Source organism: Mesoplodon mirus (assembly GCF_964341445.2).
Source record: "Mesoplodon mirus genome assembly, chromosome: 9".
Classification (NCBI taxonomy): domain Eukaryota; kingdom Metazoa; phylum Chordata; class Mammalia; order Artiodactyla; family Ziphiidae; genus Mesoplodon; species Mesoplodon mirus.
The window spans coordinates 54156392-54177209 of NC_138985.1; the positions used below are offsets into that span (position 1 = coordinate 54156392).

Genomic DNA, 20818 nt, shown 5'->3' on the forward strand with positions numbered 1-20818 from the left:
TTTATCCAGATTTGGAAAAACAAGCTCTTGGGAAATTTTCACTACTGAGACAAATGTAAATGTACATACTTTGTTTAAATTATACCATATTCAATTAAAAAGTACTGACACATGAGTAACCAATAAAGATTAGGTAACAATGACTGTTAAGCACTACCTTTTACAGAGCATTATGTGACAGATATAACACTTCATGTTTATTTCATCACCTAACACACCCAATCACCCTATGAGGTAGGAATTTCTATACCTTTTAACATATTAGGAAATTGAAGCTCAAAAAGGTCAAGTCACTTGGCCAAGATACTGGGGCTAGGATTATAATTTATATTTCAAAACCCATACTTTGAATATCTGCAGTCAAATGAGTGACTGAAATTACATCCAGCCATGCAATTAAATGCAGGACTATTTGTTTCTCACTCTAATACTTACTCGGTGTAGCACTGACAATGGAAATATACTTTTTAAATATACCATTTTAATGAATAATAACCATTCTGGAAAGCTGAAAAACAGAGTCTACAAAAAAGTTACTTCTAAGACTAAGAATCAAATTTGCCATCAAAATAACTACTAATACTATTTTATTATTTTATTGGATTATTTGCAGAGTGGTCATAATTTCTAGATTAGACATGTTGACTTCAATCCACTTTTATTCAATTTAAAAAAATAATAAAACACTTTTATTAAACACTTCTATTGAACATGTTTAGGTAAAATATCTCATTGAGTTTATAAACCCAAATATTAGTGACCAAGTAATAAAAATGAAAAAATTAGTCTATTTTCATGTTTCACATACAATGAAATGCAAAACAAGCATAACAGACATCTTATATGAATATTTGGGTTTCACAGAAAATATTAGAAGGCTGACATAGGCATAAACAATTATTCTTAGAAATGTCATCCTGTGATTACAGGCAGATTATATAATAGACTTTATGCTTATGTCTTATATTGTACTTCCAAAAATTATAAATATTTTAGATATAACCCTATTCTAAACATCAATTCAAAAATTTACCTTACTTTAGCTAAGGAGAAATGAAAATGTATATAACAGTTTGACACTAAAGCTGACTTTTCATATTTTGGACAGAGTAAATTTGAAAGAAACACTTCAACTGAAGCAACTTTAAAGGTAAAGGTTATGTTTTAGTAAAATGAAATCAGTAAGATTTACTTAGAAGACTGGAAAAAGTCCTCTTAATAACAATCTTTGTTTAAAAAAAAAAAAAAAGATTGTAACTATTCCCAGTTCTTTCATTTAAACAAAAGATTGTCATCTAGGTGAGATGTTTAGAGTAGGTATGCAATGTTTTCCTAGAAAAAAGACTTTTGTAACAGATCTCAAAGTACAAAATAAATTTAATCCACCCTTGTTCAGGATTTAAGTCATACCTCAAATTAATCTAACAGATCTTAGTTTCACCAGGTAAAATTGCTAACGTGAAAGCTTCTAAAATTCTTGTTTAAGATATTTCTTTCTTCAAAATCTATAAGATAATTTTTAGGCTTACTTTTTATTTTTCTATAAGTACAACTTCAACTATGAAATTCAGTTCAGTCCTCTGCATATGTCAGATGATGCTACAAATCTTTTGTATTTCTCTTCCAACTATCTAGCTGTGAAAAGGGAAAAAATAAAATTTGAAAATAAAGTCCCTAAATTGGCCCAAATATACTTACTTTAAGAAACTTACATTAAAGGTGAAATTGTCTCCAAAGTGACTCTGGTTTCCCCAACATCTCCCAGTCTACCTTAGAAAAAACAGGATATTCTGCAAGAGGGAATCTGACAGTAGGACATAGTGACATAGATTATGCTGAATGGTTGGTCACATATAGACTTGTATAGACTTTGTATTCAGCCAAATGCTTCCAGATAATGAGCATAAGATGATAAATTAATAGGGACAGAAATCTTTGAAGACAAATAAGGACATTGGAAAGCAAAAGGTTGAAAAGGAAAATTTTATATGTTTCCTTGAAATGGTGCATATTTTTCTCCTCAGAAGAGAAAAAGTTGTAGGATACACTCTTAATTTTGACTTTTCTTTGGAAGACAATAAATCTCTGTGCCAAAAGATTTCTTATCTTAAAATGAAAGTGTATGAGAGAAGAGAATCCTTAAAAATATATGTATCAATCACACCTTGATAAATAATTCTCCAGTGTAGGGTAGGGGGCTTTCTAATTCTGAAAGTAAAAATCCACAATTTAATCTGGAAGGAATCTAAGCATGAGTAAGCTTAAATTACCGTCTGAATCACTGAATTGGTCATATTATTCTATTTTAAAAGTGTACAGATTTTACTGAAAGATAACCAATTGCAACATAAAAAGTATGGTTTCAAGGTCTTTCTTCGTCACTCCAGAAACTCTGTTTGCACAGTGTTCATAATTTCAACAAAACCCTAAAAAGTTCTTTCCAAAATGAACTTTTCCAACCTACTGAACAGAATTCATGCCCACACTCTGATGTTCATTTCAGCAGCATTTGTCTCTGTGAAGTACATCAAAATCACTCAAACATCAAATTGGTGATTTGATAGAATGATTTATTTTCCCATTACAGGAAAGTCACAAGTGACTTGTTCTGAGGTATGTTTCTGAGCTATGAAGGACATCTATCAGAAAGCTCCACACTTGAAGGTTCCTCTTTAGGGGATAACATTTTATGGCTGGACAGTCTCTGCAGGTACCAGATTCCCTGTTGTATCCAACTGCATACATTTACACGTGCATGCAGACACAGGACACTCGGCATGATCCCTGAAAAATAGGTCAAGTCACAGTTAAACATCTAAATTACACATACATACATACATTTATCTATATACCTATCGATATCTATAATGCAATTTTTCAGATGGCATTTGAAAAATACAGGAATTAAAACCCAAAGACAAAAAGCATTAAAAGCATTAAACTAGAAATGAGTGCCAAGCTGAACATGGGGAGAAAGTTACTGAAAAATGAACAGCTTCACTTTCTAATATATAATAAGCTATCTCATTTACAGTTATGAATGTGACAGGGATGTGCTCAGAGTTTAAATTAAAGCCAATGTGACAAACTGGGTGTAAAAGTTATAGCACTGAAGAGTACAGGGCCACTGATACTACTCAAAGTAAAAGTTAAATACGGTTTTGAGTCTCCACTGTATGAAGTGCATACTTACTACATAACAAACTTATTTACGAGATAACTAATATAGGAGTTTGACATGTATTCTATCATTGAATTCAGTTACATACTATATATTATATATGATAGGATATTCGGTCAGTCATAAAAAACTGTAAATATATCCTTTCTCCAAGTGAAGTTAAATAATGCTTTTCAAATATTTAACCCAAACATAATATTTAAACAATTTCTTATACAAGTATTAACTTTATAGTTTATAGTGATAGAAATGTTCACACCACCTTTGTTAACTTAAGTGACAGTATAAAAGAAATTCATCCTTTGGCTGTATACACCTGAACTATTTAAAAGGCCATCTGCTTTATCTCCTCTAACTCCAAGCCTATTAAAGAAAGAATGGGGACTTCCCTGGTGGCGCAGCGGTTAAGAATCTGCCTGCCAATGCAGGGGACACAAGTTTGAGCCCTGATCCGGGAAGATCCCACATGCCGCGGAGCAACTAAGCCATGCGCCACAACTACTGAGCCTGCGCTCTAGAGCTCGCGAGCCACAACTACTGAGCCCGCGTGCCACAACTACTGAAGCCTGCACGCCCTAGAGCCTGCGCGCCGCAACAAGAGAAGCCACTGCAATGAGAAGCCCCTGCACTGCAATGAAGAGTAGCCCCCACTCGCTGCAACTAGAGAAAGCCCACGCACAGCAACGAGACCCAATGCAGCTAAAAAATTTAATTAATTAATTAATTAATTAAAAGAAGAAGGAATGTGCTGATTACCTGAACCAACTAAGCATGTGTCCAGCATGCCCACCGTGTCTGCAATTGTGACACCATGTAAACCAGTTGTTAAACTGAGCTAATTTTTTGTCTTTGCTCAAGTCTACCTTTTCATCTGATTTGGAGCCTCCTATGGGTTAAAGACAGTGATCTTCATTAACTATATCATAATACTTTATTCAAAGTTTCTTAAAAGGTATTTCTAAAATTATGTCAAAATACAAATCACATATCATACTGAAACAGCAATTTTAATGCTAGAATCTAGTTTAGATTGAAAAAAATACCAAATAACCAGAGTTTCCTTACATTTTTAATAGTCAATAATAAATGGAAAAATAGAAATTATCAAACCCACTTAGAAGCAATCTGAATTAACAATTTTAGAGAAACAATCAGTAGTTTAAAAAACTTCCCATAAAGAAAATACCAAGTCCAGTTTACAGGTGAGTTCTACCAAACACTGAAAGAACAGGTAATTTTCATCTACACAAAGAATCGGAAAGAATAGGAAAGAGGGGCAATTTCCCAATGCACTTCATGAGGTGGGTATAGCTTTGCTAACAAAATCAGACAAAGCCAATATGAGAAAGAAGATTATAGGCCAATCTTCCTCCTGAACAGACATAAAATCCTAAGTAAAACATTACCAAATAGTGTGATTTAGCAATTCTACTTCTAGGAAAATGCACTAGAGAAACTTTGGTGTATGGTAAAAGGAAACATATGTAGGAATGTTCACAGCAGCACTGTTCATAACACTAAAAATCTGGAAACCAAGTGTCCATCAATAGTAGAACAGAAAAAATTTGTGTTGTAGTCATAAATGGAATACAAAGCAGTAATTTAAAAAAGGAATAAATGACCACTACATTAATCAGCATAATTGAAACTAGGAAAAAAAAAAACCCAACTCCAATGTTGAGCAAAAAAAGGCTTGTTGAAGGACATATGTGTATGACTCATTTACACAGAATTTAAAACACAGACGACAGTAAACGTGTAAAACAACTATACAGACAAGCAAGAGACTAAACTAACGCACAATTTAGGACAGTAATGACCTTTGGGAAGAGCCCAAAGAGGTGGTATGAAGTAGGGAGAAACAATCCAAGGCACTAGTATAGACAATGCTACCTTAAAGCAGAGTAAAAGACTCACTGATGACTGATTTATCATAGTACACGATGTATACATTACTATACATTTGTCATTCACAAAAACTTGAAGAAAAATGTGTTATTACACATGTACATTTACACATGTACATCTACACACAAATTTATATAACTTTTAGTGCTTGAAAAATGCTCATTCTATTAATTTTGGTCACCTTAATATGTTTTATTTTGTCCTAAAACAGCAAATCAAATTATTTTAAGATCATATATAATTAGAGACAAGAATAGAAGAATGAGTAAGTAAAAATATTAAGTTTAATTAAGCAATTGTGTACCTATTAAGACATAATGCTATGTTCAAAATTTTACCTGGGCCATGGCTGGTCACACTGTAATGACCAAAATTGTCTTGCAAACAATTATTTAAAATACCCATCTCTTTTTGCTAATGGTATGGAGATGAAAGGATGTGAAGGTGGTTCAAGGATTTAAGATGTACACACACTGAAATTCTTCCTAAAAGCTTCATAAAAACAATTAATAATGAAAGAGAGAAAGAGAGAGAAGAGAAAAAGGAAATACAGACCTTTTCAATATAAGGTATTTTATACCTTTGTGTATAGTTCTCACTAGTGACTTTCACTTTGTTTTGCAACTTCTAATACAAAGAGAAAACAGACTGAGTCCAGAACAAATTAATCCTTATGTTTCTGATGAAGCTGAATATAACAGCTCTACCTCACTGCCATGTGAGAAGGCATTTTAAGATCAAATAGCTTTTAAATTTAAAAGATTTATAGTGAATTATGAAAAGTGCTATAGAATAGTTGAGGGTAACTAAAGTTTCACTTAGGCACTAACAACAGCAATAATAATAAAAAAAAGAAGAGTAAGAAAGAAACTAATATATAATCTAACTTTTAAAAATATATCATACCTAGAAGTTAAGCTCTATAAGGACAGCGATTTTTATCTGTTTTGTTCACTGTAACATTTCTAGCACTTAGAAAAATAGCTATGAAACAAACTCTGTTGAATAATGTTTATAATTTTTAATGCTAAATGTTACTGTTTATAACTTATAAATATTATAACTAAACATTTATAAACTCAGTGAGACAGTTTCAATAGAGTTCCAATCTTCAAAGCACAATTGACTGTAAAAATTTGTTAACCCCCAGTTAAATAAGCTTATAGAAATTCTGGCCATTTGGATCACAAAGCATGATGGATGGATGCCATCTCTAATTGCAGGCAAAGCAACACAGAGGTTTGTATACCTAAATCTTTAAACTGCCATGAGAAAACATTTGATTTCTATCAGGTCCTGTTTTATTTTGGAACTCAGATTTTTCTGATTTTACAGAATAAAAAAAGAAAATGCTTATTACTTTGTAATTAACTCAGCTCAGTAATGCCTTTAAAGATCAGATTCAGGCTCCCCTAATTTTCCTACACTGTTTCCTAGGCTCTATCACACTGATGCACTTGGTAGTTTCCATACACTCTCTGTACTTATCATCTTCACTAATCTCTTTACCTTAGTTCATGCTTTGTACCCTTTGCCTACAACCTGGATAGGCTTCCCTAAAATCTTCACATATTTAAATCTATCAGACTTTAGAGGACCAACTTAAATGGCATCTTCTTTTTGAGGTTTTTCAGATATGCTTCAGATAGAAGCAATGTTACCCTCTTGCAAAATTCCTAACATTTTCTTTATATAATATCCCTTATTCACCTCAGAGAGCTAGATGTATTTCAGAATTTGGAATCTGTGGGGATGTCAGGAAAATAATGAGCAAATATTATATAACACCTAACAAATATTATATAACACTTATATAAGTCTGAGGCACCATCTTGTAATGAAACACATTAGCATTTCTGCAGTGAAACATATGAATGTTCACAAATAAACGAGAAATAAAAACTTTAATAACCTCACGTCAATTCTGAACAGATTTTTTCTTTTGCCAAATGAGATTATTGTAAATTCATTAAAAAAAAAAAAACTTTGGCTTTTCAGATCTTTAGAGATTTGGGAATGACAGATAAAAGATTCTGGACTAGTATGTATTTTCTAGAACATATAATTTCTTATTTTACATTAGCTATTCTGCTCATTATATACCATAAGCTCCAAGAGGATCTTTGAGTCATCCTAGCACATCAGCCTTAACTTAGTGCATTAAACAAGTACTCAAACCTATATAAAGAAATTATTTCTGAAGCAAATTTAGAAAAAAATTTCTGAAGCAAATATGAGAAAATGTTAAGACTTGATAAACCTGGGTGTTGAATATTCGTTAAATTAACAGTCTCTATAACAGAGAACTTAAAATGTTTTATGATTTAATTTTCTTCAAATTCCAGAAAATTGCTTTTATCTTTTCTTACCTATTTCAAAAATAGAAAAAACTGAAAAGCTAGTATCTAGCAAAAAGGAACAGCACTCTAGCCATTACAGTTTCCTGAGGCTTATGGTCCAAAAGACATATTAAGTTGAACTATTTCCATGTATCTCAGTTCACATAGAAATTATTTACGCTATATTTTGCCTCCTTGTTCTTTCATTGTAGTAGATTTTTATTCCCAATTGTTATTTTCTATTTATTTGTATCAAGGACGTAAAAAAAGTGATCAACATGCAACGTTAAAAATGAAAATCCTTGGGGCTTCCCTGGTGGCGCAGTGGTTGGGAGTCCGCCTGCCGATGCAGGGGACGCGGGTTCGTGCCCTGGTCCGGGGGGATCCCACATGCCGCAGAGCGGCTGGGCCCACAAGCCATGGCCTCGGAGCCTGTGCGTCCGGAGCCTGTGCTCCGCAACGGGAGAGGCCACAACAGTGAGAGGCCCGCGTACCACAAAAAAAAAAAAAAAAAAAAAAAAAAAGAAAATCCTTGATTAAAGCTTAAGTCAAAACTAACATGTGCATTTGAAAACATCACATATTGCATTTGTTAAAAAAAAGCACTATATTGAAAAATAACTTAATGATATTAGCAAATCTCTTTCACAGATGTTAATGTAACAATTAAACAGACTATTTACAAGAACCAGCTACAGAACAGAATTCCAGAATTTCACAACTAGAAGGGATCTCCCAGTCCAACACCTCATAAGTAAGAGCGTTAAAGTGACTCTCAAGGTCACCCACTAAATGTCACAGAGCCAGAACTACAACAGGCATTCTGATACCATACTCAGTTCTTTATTCCTTATTCATTTACCAGTATGCCAGATATTCAAATGTTTTTCATTAAATTTTTTGCTATAGTATCATTTTCAAGTTATATAAATAGCTGAAATATTTCTAGCCACTAGGTACATTTTATTCAATTATCTACTGTTCTCAAAAATTTTCTCTATATGTTTACTTTAAGCAGTAAACAATAATGTTAATATTTCTAACCATTAAAAAAGTATATGTATTTACTAGGTAGCTGACAAATATAGCAGAAGCTAACACCAAAACTTAGAAGTAGAGGGATCTGACTTCTAGGTTAATACATTCTCTACATATTTTTTCACAGGTAGATTTTGAACATGAAATAAGAGAAAATGTTAAAGTGTTTTGAGACTATCAAAAATTCTTTATGCACACAAGGTATTTGTTACTAGATGGGGCCACAGTGACTTTTAAACATAAAATCTGAGGGAGCTCCTCTTAGAAAAAGTGGTAAGAAAATGGAATAAGATTATTTAATATTTAAGCTCTTCTCACGAATGTTAAATTGTCAAGCATTTGTGAGATTACCTGAGATATCATGGATATAGATTCTACTTTTAATGTACAGATTTCATAGAGAACACAAAAACCTTCAAGCCAGCGAAGTGGCTTGCTCTTAGAAATAATATAAACTCAAGTGAGTATGTCTTTTATTTACAACATCAAATCAATTATGTAGAAACAATTTCAGCTCCAAAAAGTATACTGTAGAATTATGTCATACCAGGACAACTAGAAACAGGTGTTCCCATATTGATGAGGCAAAGTGCACATCGAGGAAGGGGTTTTCGACAGCCAGGACAACTTGTGACTTTAGATTTTGTTGGTGAGCCACTGACACCATACTGACTAAAACCTCTGCCCTGATGGGGCACAGTTGAACAGCTGTAGGAGATAGACTTTCCACAAAAATTGCAACTCACAAACACCTATAAAACAAATGAAAGGAGAAATAAATATAATGCAAACCTTCATGAATAAAATATAAAATAATCAAAGTTTGATCCTAACAAATTACTTTTAAATAATTTTTAAATTTTATTGTGTATTATAAAATAATTTATCTGCTAGGTTGATGAGCTGTCATTTAAGACTTCCACTTAGCAGTTACATTATTTGAATACTTCTCTGTTACCTTTGTTTAGTTATATTCTTCCTAACATCACTGTGATCTACAGAAAAAAATAACAAGAACTTTAGAGTTCACCCTGGGACATTACAGAATATCCCAATATGACTTTTGATACAAAGTTCAATGATATTATCTCCTAAACAAAATTTTCTTGTAAATAAAACACTCATTTCCTAAGATAAAAAGGAGTTAAGGATCCTATAATAATTAAAACTTTAGAATAATAGCAATATAAACTGTTCATTACGCCTTTATATTAAACTCCTAGACTCCTGAACACTTATGATATAGATTAGTAACAAACATTACCATGTACTGCTATTTGATTAATACTCAGGTTGTTTTAATACAAACAGTAATTTCTCAAATTTCTAAAATAAGAAAATAGCACCATCCAGTGCTCACATGGAGCATATACCTGATATTTAACATCTGAACTCAGACACAGTGATTTCACATCAAGTGCTTTATGTAATAATTGATTTCACATTGCTTTTTCTGCTTTATTTTACTTTTTTGTGGTACGCGGGCCTCTCCCTGTTGTGGCCTCTCCCGTTGCGGAGCACAGGCTCCGGACGCGCAGGCTCAGTGGCCATGGCTCACGGGCCCAGCCACTCCGCAGCATGTGGGATCTTCCCGGACCGGGGCACGAACCCGTGTCCCCTGCATCGGCAGGCGGACTCTCAACAACTGCGCCACCAGGGAAGCCCACATTGCGTTTTTTAAATTGAAGTATAGTTGATTTACAATATTGTGTTAGTTTTAGGTGTACAGCAAAGTTATTCAGTTATATATATATTCTTTTTCAGATTCTTTTCCATTATAGATTATAACAAAACAGTAAATATATTCCCTGTGCTACACAGTAAATCCTTGTTGTTTATTTTATATACAGTGTTGATCTGTTTTTTAAACTACTGCTTAAAGAAAAAAAATCTTTCTATGTCTAATTAGACATATAGATATATATGTATATACTGTTAAAGAAACAACTCCTGCCTTATTACATATAACAGTGAAGAAAGTGTCAATATGTAAGTGGAATGTGTAAGAACATACAGTAGTTTAGATTCTGAAAGATCTTGGAATATATTAGAAAACCTTGGACAACCCTAGGACTAATTTAGGTTTGCCTAAGATCCTCTAGACCTGCTGTGGTTTGCTCTATGTCAGACTAAAGCTCAAGTCACTGAGATGATTGTTAGGAAGAGGCATGATCAAAAAAACAGGAAGATTAAGGACAAAGTGCACTCTGGGATAGATAAAGACATGGGAACTCAACATGAGCAAAAGAATGAGTATATTGATAACATTTTATTAAATTGAACCCTCAACTTACCCTATATAACATGTTGTAAACACTTCTATTTTTTGGCTGGGCTATTAGGTACATGTTACAATTTGATTCTCTCCAAAACAATGTACTTACCTGTGCTAAAGGCTTAGAACTGGGATCCAACTTACTCCTGTGAATATCAAATTCAGCTCGTTTGTGCCAAAACCTCCAGGCATCTAATAAATTTCTATAATTCTCAATCCAGTACTGAACTCTTTCATCTTTAAGAACATCTAAGGGAGAACCCTAAAGAGAAAACATGAATTATTTCAGTTTTTAAAATTTTCCTGGGTAAGCCTGAAGATTCTAGGCAACATGCGAGTATGCGGCACAAGGGAAGAAACAGGCCTCTTCTTTGCCAAAAGCTGGCTCCTAATGAGGATACAGATAAAATAACTGATGGAAGCTCCATTAATTTAAGTTGGCCTCTACCAACGACATAAATATGCACTGTACATACCATTATACCTTGCCAGGGAAATGTAATTTTCTACATCTTATTTAGGTTTAAAGACCTAAGAGCAATCAATTCACCTTCCTAGTTGAATGCAGTAAAAAAAAGACGCCAATATTTTTTGTCCCAACAATTAAAACCTCTAGGTTCACAAAATATATTTACTATCTCATCACCAAAATTACTCAATCACATTTAAAAATAATACTGAGCCTGGTCCTTCATATCTAGCAATGTACTGTGGATTAAGATGCTATTTTTGTATACCTATTTATCTAAAAGTTAAAAATGCCTATTGTCTCCCTCGCCTTCAATTAAAACATATATTTATCACCTTCAAATTAAAAAAAAAAAAAGAAGAAAGAAAGAAAAAAACCAAAACTGAACCAGAAATGTTTAGTTCTTTTGCCCCTAGGCCACAGTGAAAAGGAACAATTCCTTTTCCTTAAATTTACTTTAGATTCCTTCTCATTAAGAACTTCGATTTTTTGCCACTAAGACTTTTCCTAAAGCTGTATTTTCCCTGGCAGCTGTGACACTCCACATTTCACCTACGCTTGCTTTGGGTTTTCGTAGAATGCTTTTAGCTCTGTCGAGGATATCGTCCTTATCTTCACATGATGAAGAAAGTAGAGAAAGCCTCTACCTCCAATGATGCTACGGCCATTAATTTAAAGCCAAGTTTTTCCGGTTCTGTTTGGGAGCCACAGAGAAAGTAAAATGTCAGAGGCAACTTAGCATGCATCTTATAGAAAAAGGGAAGAAACCTATAACAGCTAATAAAGACAATCTACCTTTAGACATTCTATCAAAATAGAAGCATATCTTTTACCTAGTAATTAAGTATTAATTTCAATTACTAGAGTTAAATTTAGCTAAAAGAACATGTGAAAAACTCATAGTTGACAACTTCATTTCTTAAAAAAATAAGCATCTACTACAGTCCTAATTATGACCAACTAGCCAGAACTAAGTACTAAAGTATAATAGAATCCCTGATTTAAAAAGAAAATTCACAGAAAAATCAGAAATCTTCATACCCCACTCCTTCCCCTTCCACGGCAGTGAGGATAAACTAAGAAAGAATCTGGTCAATTCCTATCTGGTAAGTCTTCTCTAGAACCGCCCCAATAAAACTTAAAATGATGGTCTGAAAAAGTCTGCAGAGAAAACAGTTCAGAGATTAAGTCTGACCAAATTAAAATTAGAAGGGCTTGGGAAATGCCATGGGCTTCCCATAGTAACAAAATGTAAGACCTAAGTGATCAGCAAGTAATTGAACTTCCAAAAGCATTAACTAACATTCTTCAGAAAAAAAAGGAAAAGAACCCAGATGTCTATAATATACTGCAAACAATGGCCAGTATTCAATTAAAAAATCACTAGACATATAAAGAAACAGGTAAATGTGTTTCAAAGTAAAGGCAAAAGGCAGTCAATAGAACTAAACCTTAAATAGCCCTTATGTTAGAGCAAGTAAAGATCTAAATGCAGCTATTATTCAGACTTAGGGGAAAATAGTGTTTTAATTAGTAAACAGATAGGGCTCTGAGCTGAAAAATATAAACTATAAAAAAATGGAGACTCTGGAACTAAAAAGTACAATAACTGAAATTAAGAATTCCCTAGAAAACCTAACATCAGATAGAAGGTGACAGAATAGCCAATTAACAAATCCAAAGAATTTATCCAATTTGAAGAACAGAAGAAAAAAGATGAAAGGAAAATAAACAGAGCCTCAGATATCTGTGGTACAGTATCAAATGGTTTAATATACGTGCAATAATAGTCCAAGAAGGGGAATGAGGTTGAGGCAGAAAAAAATATTTAGAGAAATAATGCTTGAAGACTTCCCAAATCTGATGAAAAACACTGACTTGCAGATCCAAGAACCTCAGTGAATCACAAGCAGGATAAAAAGAACCACAACTAGGCTTCAAGGGTTAAACTGCTAAAAATCAAAAGAAAATCTTGAAAGCAGCCCAAGGAAAAATGAAGCATTACACAGGGGAAACAAGGATAGTAATATGTGACTTCTCATCAGAAACAATGGAGGCCAGAACACTGTGAAACCACATCTTTGAAATGCTGAAAGAAAATAAGCGAAATAGACATTTTCAATTAAAATTAAGCTGAGAGAATCTGTCCCCAGTAAATGTGAACTGTAAGAAATGCTAAAGAGAAAGAGCAAAGGGAAATGATATGACATGGAATTTGAGTCTCTGGTAAGGAATAAATAGTACCAGGCATGGTAAATAAGTAAGTAAATATAAAAGCCCATGTTTTCATTCTTCACATAATTTACATAAAAGACAACTGACTGTTCAAAGCAAAAATAATAACACTAGGTTGTAGTTTATAATGGATGTAGAAGCAAAATACAAGACAATAGGACAAAGGAGGGGAATGTGTAAATGGAATTACACTGTTGTAACATGAAATATGAAGCAAAAAGCGGAAAGTGTCAGGTGTGAGGTAAGAAACAGAAAAGGTGAAGTAGGAAGCATGATGTATCAGGTGTGAAATGTAAAGTAAGCGGAGGTAAAATGTTGACAGATGAGTTAAGGATGCATATTGTTAGACCTATAGCAACTACTCAAAAGAAGAAGAAAATGAAAAGGGGTATAGCTAAAAAGCTAATAGATAAAATAAAGTGAAATACTAAAATATTCAATTAGCCCAAAAGAAGGCAAGAAAGGAACAGAAAAACAAAAGGAAGAAGAAAACGCAAAAGAGAAAACTAATAGCAAGATGACAGACCAAATCTTGACCATATAAATATAAATGGAGGGAACTTCTCAATTCAAAGGCAGCTGATCATCAGACTAGATTTTTTTTAAAGCAAGATTCAATTACACACCACATTTTAAATGTATTTTATAAACCTTGTTAAGAGGTTACCAACTATTTGCATTCCATAGCCATGTATCTACAGCTTGGTTTAACAAATGTGAACTCATTTCAGTAAGAAAACAATGATACCTTATGCTATAGAAGGACACCTTTTCTTCCATAGTCAGTGGCCTGTTACCTTAGGGTAAGTTTACATTGTGGTTTGTGGGCCAATCAATATCTACTTTTGTTCATAAGAAGGTAGGGTGGGGGGAGGGGGCATTTTACTTTGCTTAGTCAGTATGCAGCATGCTATCATATTGTATAAAAGGATAAGGACAGGAAAGAGAACACCAAGAAGGGTAAGATTAGCTGGGGGGGCCATAGGAAATCTCAGGAAAAAGCTCTAAAATGTCACCATATTTCCAACAAAAGCAAAGTAGTATGGAATCTTTGCCAGGAATCCATTTTTAGCCACTGGACAGTAAAAACTGAGAGAAAATAGATGACCAATTATACCAAATCATGCCCATTTAATAAATGAGGAAATGAGATAATAAAAGGGAATAATGAGAATTAAGACAGCTGTGTGTAACTTGCCTTCTGTATTTCAAGAAAGATGTATAGTAATTCAGATCAGGGAAAGGCAATCTCTTTGTAGAAGGTGTTGCTCTGTCAACAACTGGAGAAAACGAAGAGAGGTGTCTCTGCTCCATTTGAGCTTTACATAAATTCAAGACTGACACTTCTCAAAGTGAAAGGAAAACCCAGATAACCCAATACAGGAGGCTTAGGGACGTAAGGTAAGGCAGACGTCCTGTAGATCAAGTGATTAAAGCTAAATGTCTTCTAAAGATCGTCAGCAAGCAACAGGGCATATCCACTCAGTGAGGGAAGAAAATACTGAAGGCTAAGCAATTTTTTTCTCCTTAAAATATTGCTGCCACCAGGCTGCGCTAACCTGTAACATGCAGTAACTTGCTGTTTGGACATCTCCAGTTCGGTCGACATAACTCTCCATTAAGTCCACTCCATCTTTAGTAAGGCCTGTAAGCAGTATTCCTTCCAAATTTCCAGCCTCTTTCATTTCGTTGGTCAGCTTTTCGATGTATCTATTTAACTGGAAAATTCAAAGTGATTTTTCTAAAGCAATACATTTGATTATTTGTATTTTCTGCTTCATAAATTCTACATTTGAAACAATTTTACTCTTAATGGAAAACAGTTTAAAAGAAAAGCCCTTGTAAAAATCTAGATATGTGATTTCTAAGAAGTCTGCATCTATTATAAATTACAATACAGCATTCATGATCACTTAAAATATTTTTTTTAAAGGCAAGGTATTTACTATCTTTTGATAATTGTTCTATGAAAGATCCACAGAGGGTTTACTATTTTAAATTTAAAGAGAATTGTCCTTATTACTTTGCAAAGTTCTTGATGTCTATTATACAGTACAAAGTAATAAAGTCACAGAATCTGAGTTGGAAGGGAACTTCAAGATTACCAACAATAACCATTTCTTGTATTACATATAGGATGGATAAACATTAAGGTCCTACTGTATAGCACAGGGAACTATATTCAATATCCTCCTGTGATAAACCATAATGGAAAACAATATGAAAAGGAATACATATAGGTATAACTGAGTCACTTTGCTGTATAGCAGAAATTAACGCAACACTGTAAAACAACAATACTTCAATGAAATTTAAAAAAAAAGAACTTGTAAATCTCTTTTGGGATTTTGATCTGTAAAGCTCATGGGTCCTTTACAATCTTATCCTAAACAAACAAACACAAAAACAAACCATTTCTTATAAGGTCTTGCCTGACTTTATCCTACCCCAAACTCTAGCCAAGATGGCTTTATGTTCCCCAGCACTTTCTCATTATTGTAGTACTCAGCACAACGTATTACTAGTTGTTTATGTGCATTTCTCTCTCACTATCTACATAGCATATTCAGGTACTAGCTGTTTATTGTATTAAAAAATGAAGGAATCCTTTGATAGCATCGCTAAGAGGTGAGTTTAACATCTTTATCTACTGATTAATCTCACTCACCACAGTAGAAATAAACTAAAATATTAAGTCAGCATTTTTTTTTAAATTTTAGTTGGTTTACAATGTTTTTAGTTTCAGGTGTACAGCAAAGTGATTCAGTTATACACATATATATCTATTCTTTTTCAGATTATTTTCCCTTATAGATTATTACAAGATATTGAGTATAGTTCCCTGTGCTATACAGTAGGTCCTTGTTAAATCAGCATTCTTAAATAAGTAAACTTAGGTATGATACATGTTTATAATATCTCAATCTAATAAATTATTACCTCACTTTTGAGAAGAATTTATATATAAACCTCACAGATACATATTTATACATAAAGATTAGTTTCTTAATCCAGTGACAGTAAATATATATATATATATATATATATATATATATATATATATACATATTTTTTTTTGCGGTACGCGGGCCTCTCACTGTTGTGGCCTCTCCTGTTGAGGAGCACAGGCTCCGAACGCACAGGCTCAGTGGCCATGGCTCACAGGCCCAGCCACTCCGCAGCATGTGGGATCTTCCCGGACCGGGGCACGAACCCGTGTCCCCTGCATCGGCAGGTGGACTCCCAACCACTGCGCCACCAGGGAAGCCCGACAGTAAATATTAATCACTTTAAATATGGAATTAAATCAGTTCTTACCTGACTATCACTAAGAAATTTACAAGCAAATGCCACTCTGTCACGTACCGCAACTTTGTTTTCATACTGAAAAGAAGAGAAAAAGCAAAGAGTTACTTTCGGGTGCTATGACTTATAAATTTTTGCAGACTAGGTATTTTATACCTAATATATATTTTGATTTTCAAATGTATTAATAGGTTACTGTGTATATACTGGCAGAGCCACTGATCACCTAAGATGTTTTTCTTAATGTAACTCTAAGGAAACTCAGTGCTAAGGTTATTGTCCGTAGAAAGTAAAGATTTACCTCTTAAATAGACCAATTTAGTTTAAAAAAATTCCAGTTCTGTCTTATATAACTTTAACATAAAACAGAAGCAATGATGAACAGTTCATCAAATTTAAGATGCCATGTAGTCCTTTCATCATAGAAATTAATTTTAGTGAAACTGAGGAAATCTTTCCTTGGCTTCTAAGTTAATCAACAAGTCTAGGAAATCTGTGAATTACCAGTAAATATACTGGCTCAGGATTTAGAAGGAATATCAATACATGTTTCTAAACACAAAATTTTAAAACATACCTTATAAGTAAATAGACACACTTTTGTGGCTATTGTAAAATACTCTTATATAGGTGGTTTGTGGCAAAATAAAAGGCATTATGATAAATTCTTAAATTTTTGTATACTTGTCAATAATGTAAAGCACTATTTTGAAAAGTGTTTACTATAAATGTAGAAAGATACAATTAATTTTGTGATAAGTAAAAAATAGCTTAAGGGTGGATAAAGGATCCTATTTCCACTGAAGTCTTCCATGAAATATAGTTTTCCTCCTTTAAACATAAGATCACTTCAGTTGATACCTTAGTGTGTTTTCTCAATTATAAAATATGGTTCTGCCCTAAAAAGGGGACATATTTGGTACAAATTAGATTTAACTCTTAGACTATGTTGCATGTGTTACAATTTTGATCTGGAAAGAGTTATAAATATTCTCTGTCCCATTTTATAGCTGAAAAATCTAAAACCCAAAAAAGTTAACTGACCAGCTAAGGTAACTGTGCACAGCAAGGACTCAGACCTTTACCTTCTGATTTCCCAATTCAAAACTTTTCACTAGATTACTATAACTTAACAATTTTTTAAAAAGAACAATGATAATTATCATTATTTACATATAAAGTATAATCAGGGACACTCCTGAAACAGCTTGGAAATATCAATAAAAACTTCCTACTCAAGATATGATATCCCTTACTTATTTAGGTATAAGAAAAGAAGGTATTTTTAATAGGTCACTTAATTGAAAATACAGAAGTTTAACATTTAGACAATATACTTCTCCATCAATTTAAAATCTGAACAATCCATTTCTTTTTCTAGTCTTCATTGCCCTCTACCACTTCCTAAAAGTATCATTTTATTTCTTCAAGATGCAACATTTCAAGTCTTCTGTTTAACAACAAAGAGTAATAATTGTAAAAACAAAACAAAAAAACCCCAACATGCTCTTGGATATTAATTTGAAGTGGTTAGAAAGGTTCAATAGTAATTTGTTAAAAGTAATGAACAAAACACACAAAGAATTGTCAAAATGGACACTAACAACATTTATTAATATATTCATTCATTTATCTCAATAAAATACATGTTTTTATAAATTCTTCAGAACTGACATTTAAATTATCAATGTGTGTTTTATAATATTGGGTTGGCCAAAAAGTTCCCTCAGTTTTTAAGTAAAAATAAAGGACACATTTCTCATTTTCACCAAGAACTTTATTGAACAACGTATTCACCATTTTGTTCTACTACCTTCTGCCATTTTTCAGGCAACTTCATAATTCCATCTTCCCAAAACTTTTTACCTTTTTGAGCAAAGAACTGTTCCAGGTGCCTATTACAGTCACAATACAATCTAACAAAATTGTTTTGAATGAAGTTAAAAGCGCTACTAGAGCCATCTTACAGAAAAAAATGAATGAACTTTTTAGTCAACCCAATAAATGTTACAATTGCAAAAAAAAAAACAGAAATACATTTTGCCTTAGAAGGCTCTTCTCAGTGCTAGAAAGAAGCCCAACAAATGCCAAGAAAGTTGTGGTACTAAGGTGAAGCTTAAAACCCAATAACTAAAACTGATAAGCAACCCTCACTTCTTTCTTTCTGCACTTTGTGACAAAGAACCTATTTGGTGATGTGTTCATAAGTGATTAAAGCAGGAGAGAGAGAGAAAAAAAAAACAGCAATGAAAAGACCAAATAGTGAAAAAATAAAATAGTCCACTGTAAGTAGTGTGATCATATAATTTATCTTCCAAACTGGTATGTGTCTGTGAATGACAAATACTAACTCAGACAAGATACATGGTTATCCTGACCATAACTGATCATGTATTGATTTACTTAACTAAGAAAAAAGCCAAAAACAAAAACACCATACACACATTTAAAAGATTATATTTCAATATACTATGCATGTTTCTATAGTTGTAGAGTTCTAGAGCTCAGTTCCTAAGCTAAAGGATAAAATCTTATTCCTCCAATGTCTGTAAATTATATTATTAAAACCATTAAAAAAAATCAAGTTCAGTTTGCTATCGGCTAACTCCAAATTTTTAAGATACCTATTTTAAATAATATAAAATGCATCAAAATATGACATTATTTTATGCAACTGACATTTGAAAATTTTAACAAAATTAGATTAAAAACTCCTATCTTAAAAGGAGAGTCTCATGAAACAGAAATTAGCTTACCAATACTCCATCATAAGATCCTGTTTCACTTGTCAGAAACGCAAACATGACACACAGATACGGGTTGTTTAACTGTAATCGTAAAGTGCTGCACATTTCTCTCCAAAGCGAGTTCTTCTCATCCGTATAACCCGATAAAGCCATTGCTACCACATTAAGATTCAGATCACCTGCATATTAAAAAGAGACAGCTAATCAAAGTAATCAAAAGCTTAATGTCTCCTAGTTCTTCAACTATAACAAATAAAGATCAGAGGGTGAATTTACCCCCCAGAAAAATAAGCCTATTAGAATAAGGGTTTTGACACAGACTAGAATATCTGGCAAGAACCACAAGCAAAAATTTCCATTCTTATAAAACTTCTACCCATATTGCAAACCCTGTGCAGGACAAGCACATCTTTTAATTCTCAAGTTTTCATCCCAGACAGATTCCTACACAGTATGTTAACTTAGGATCTAAATGAAGAGTAGTGAAGCAATACTATCAGAATCATTGCCAACTTCATCAACAAGTTAATTTATGTGGAGATGTTTCAAAGTGTTGATAGTAAATATTATTGTATCTCAGGACTACAATTTTCAAAATTATTTGTTTTCCTATTCCTACATATATAATGCTCATGCTTATGTATATGTTTTATCAGCAAAGTACTGAAAGCCAATATTTCAGCATTCTTATTATAGTATTATACTTTTAATTTTTCTAGGACCAAATTAACTATTATTATAGTATTATACTTTTAATTTTTCTAGGAAAAAATTAACTATCAGAATGATCACAGAACTGTATTTAGACATATTTGCAACAAAGCATTTTTTACCAATAGTCTTTTAAACATTTGTTCTTAGCAGTTTATACGGCTGCTGATGAGCTGCTAGCCTGGCAGTCAGCCCTACGGCTGCCTAGGCGTCTAACATTAAGTTAGCTTCAAAAGAGAAAATTAAATTCATCTTTAGCTTTTACTTTTAAGTGTTTTCTACATTTATTATAGGAACTTTATTAGGTTTCTTGATCCTAATCATTTACTTTTTTCCAAATAAAACAGCATTTCCCACTTTATGTTCTTAATAGCCTGTTCCTCATTTCTATAAACATTTTCCCCAAGTTATTTTGTGCCTGCTTCCTGTGCTTACTCTGTTAAAGTCTTTTTTCTTTTTCTTTCTTTCCTTCTTTCTTTCTCTTTCTTTCTCTCTCCCCGCGCCCCCCCTTTCCTTCCGTCCTTTCCTTCTCTCTCCCTCTCCCTCCTTCCCTCCCTCCCTTCCTTTCTTTCATTTTTTTAACATCTTTATTGGAGTATAATTGCCTTA

General features: G+C 33.1%; 1 protein-coding gene across 2 annotated transcripts in view; it reads right to left on the minus strand.

Annotated features, from left to right (window-relative positions):
• Nucleotides 1-736: 736 nt before the first annotated feature.
• MIOS (meiosis regulator for oocyte development) overlaps nucleotides 737-20818 on the minus strand; it is a 42684-nt gene continuing 22602 nt past the window's right edge. For both annotated transcript variants that reach the window (XM_082632327.1, XM_082632328.1), the window contains exons 6-12: nucleotides 19508-19677; nucleotides 16764-16829; nucleotides 15005-15163; nucleotides 10851-11003; nucleotides 9014-9218; nucleotides 3938-4067; nucleotides 737-2784 (exon numbers count right to left, since the gene is read on the minus strand). In XM_082632327.1, coding sequence (XP_082488453.1) covers nucleotides 2688-2784; nucleotides 3938-4067; nucleotides 9014-9218; nucleotides 10851-11003; nucleotides 15005-15163; nucleotides 16764-16829; nucleotides 19508-19677 — 980 coding nt within the window. In that variant the 3' untranslated portion in view covers nucleotides 737-2687. The remainder of the gene's footprint in view (nucleotides 2785-3937; nucleotides 4068-9013; nucleotides 9219-10850; nucleotides 11004-15004; nucleotides 15164-16763; nucleotides 16830-19507; nucleotides 19678-20818) is intronic.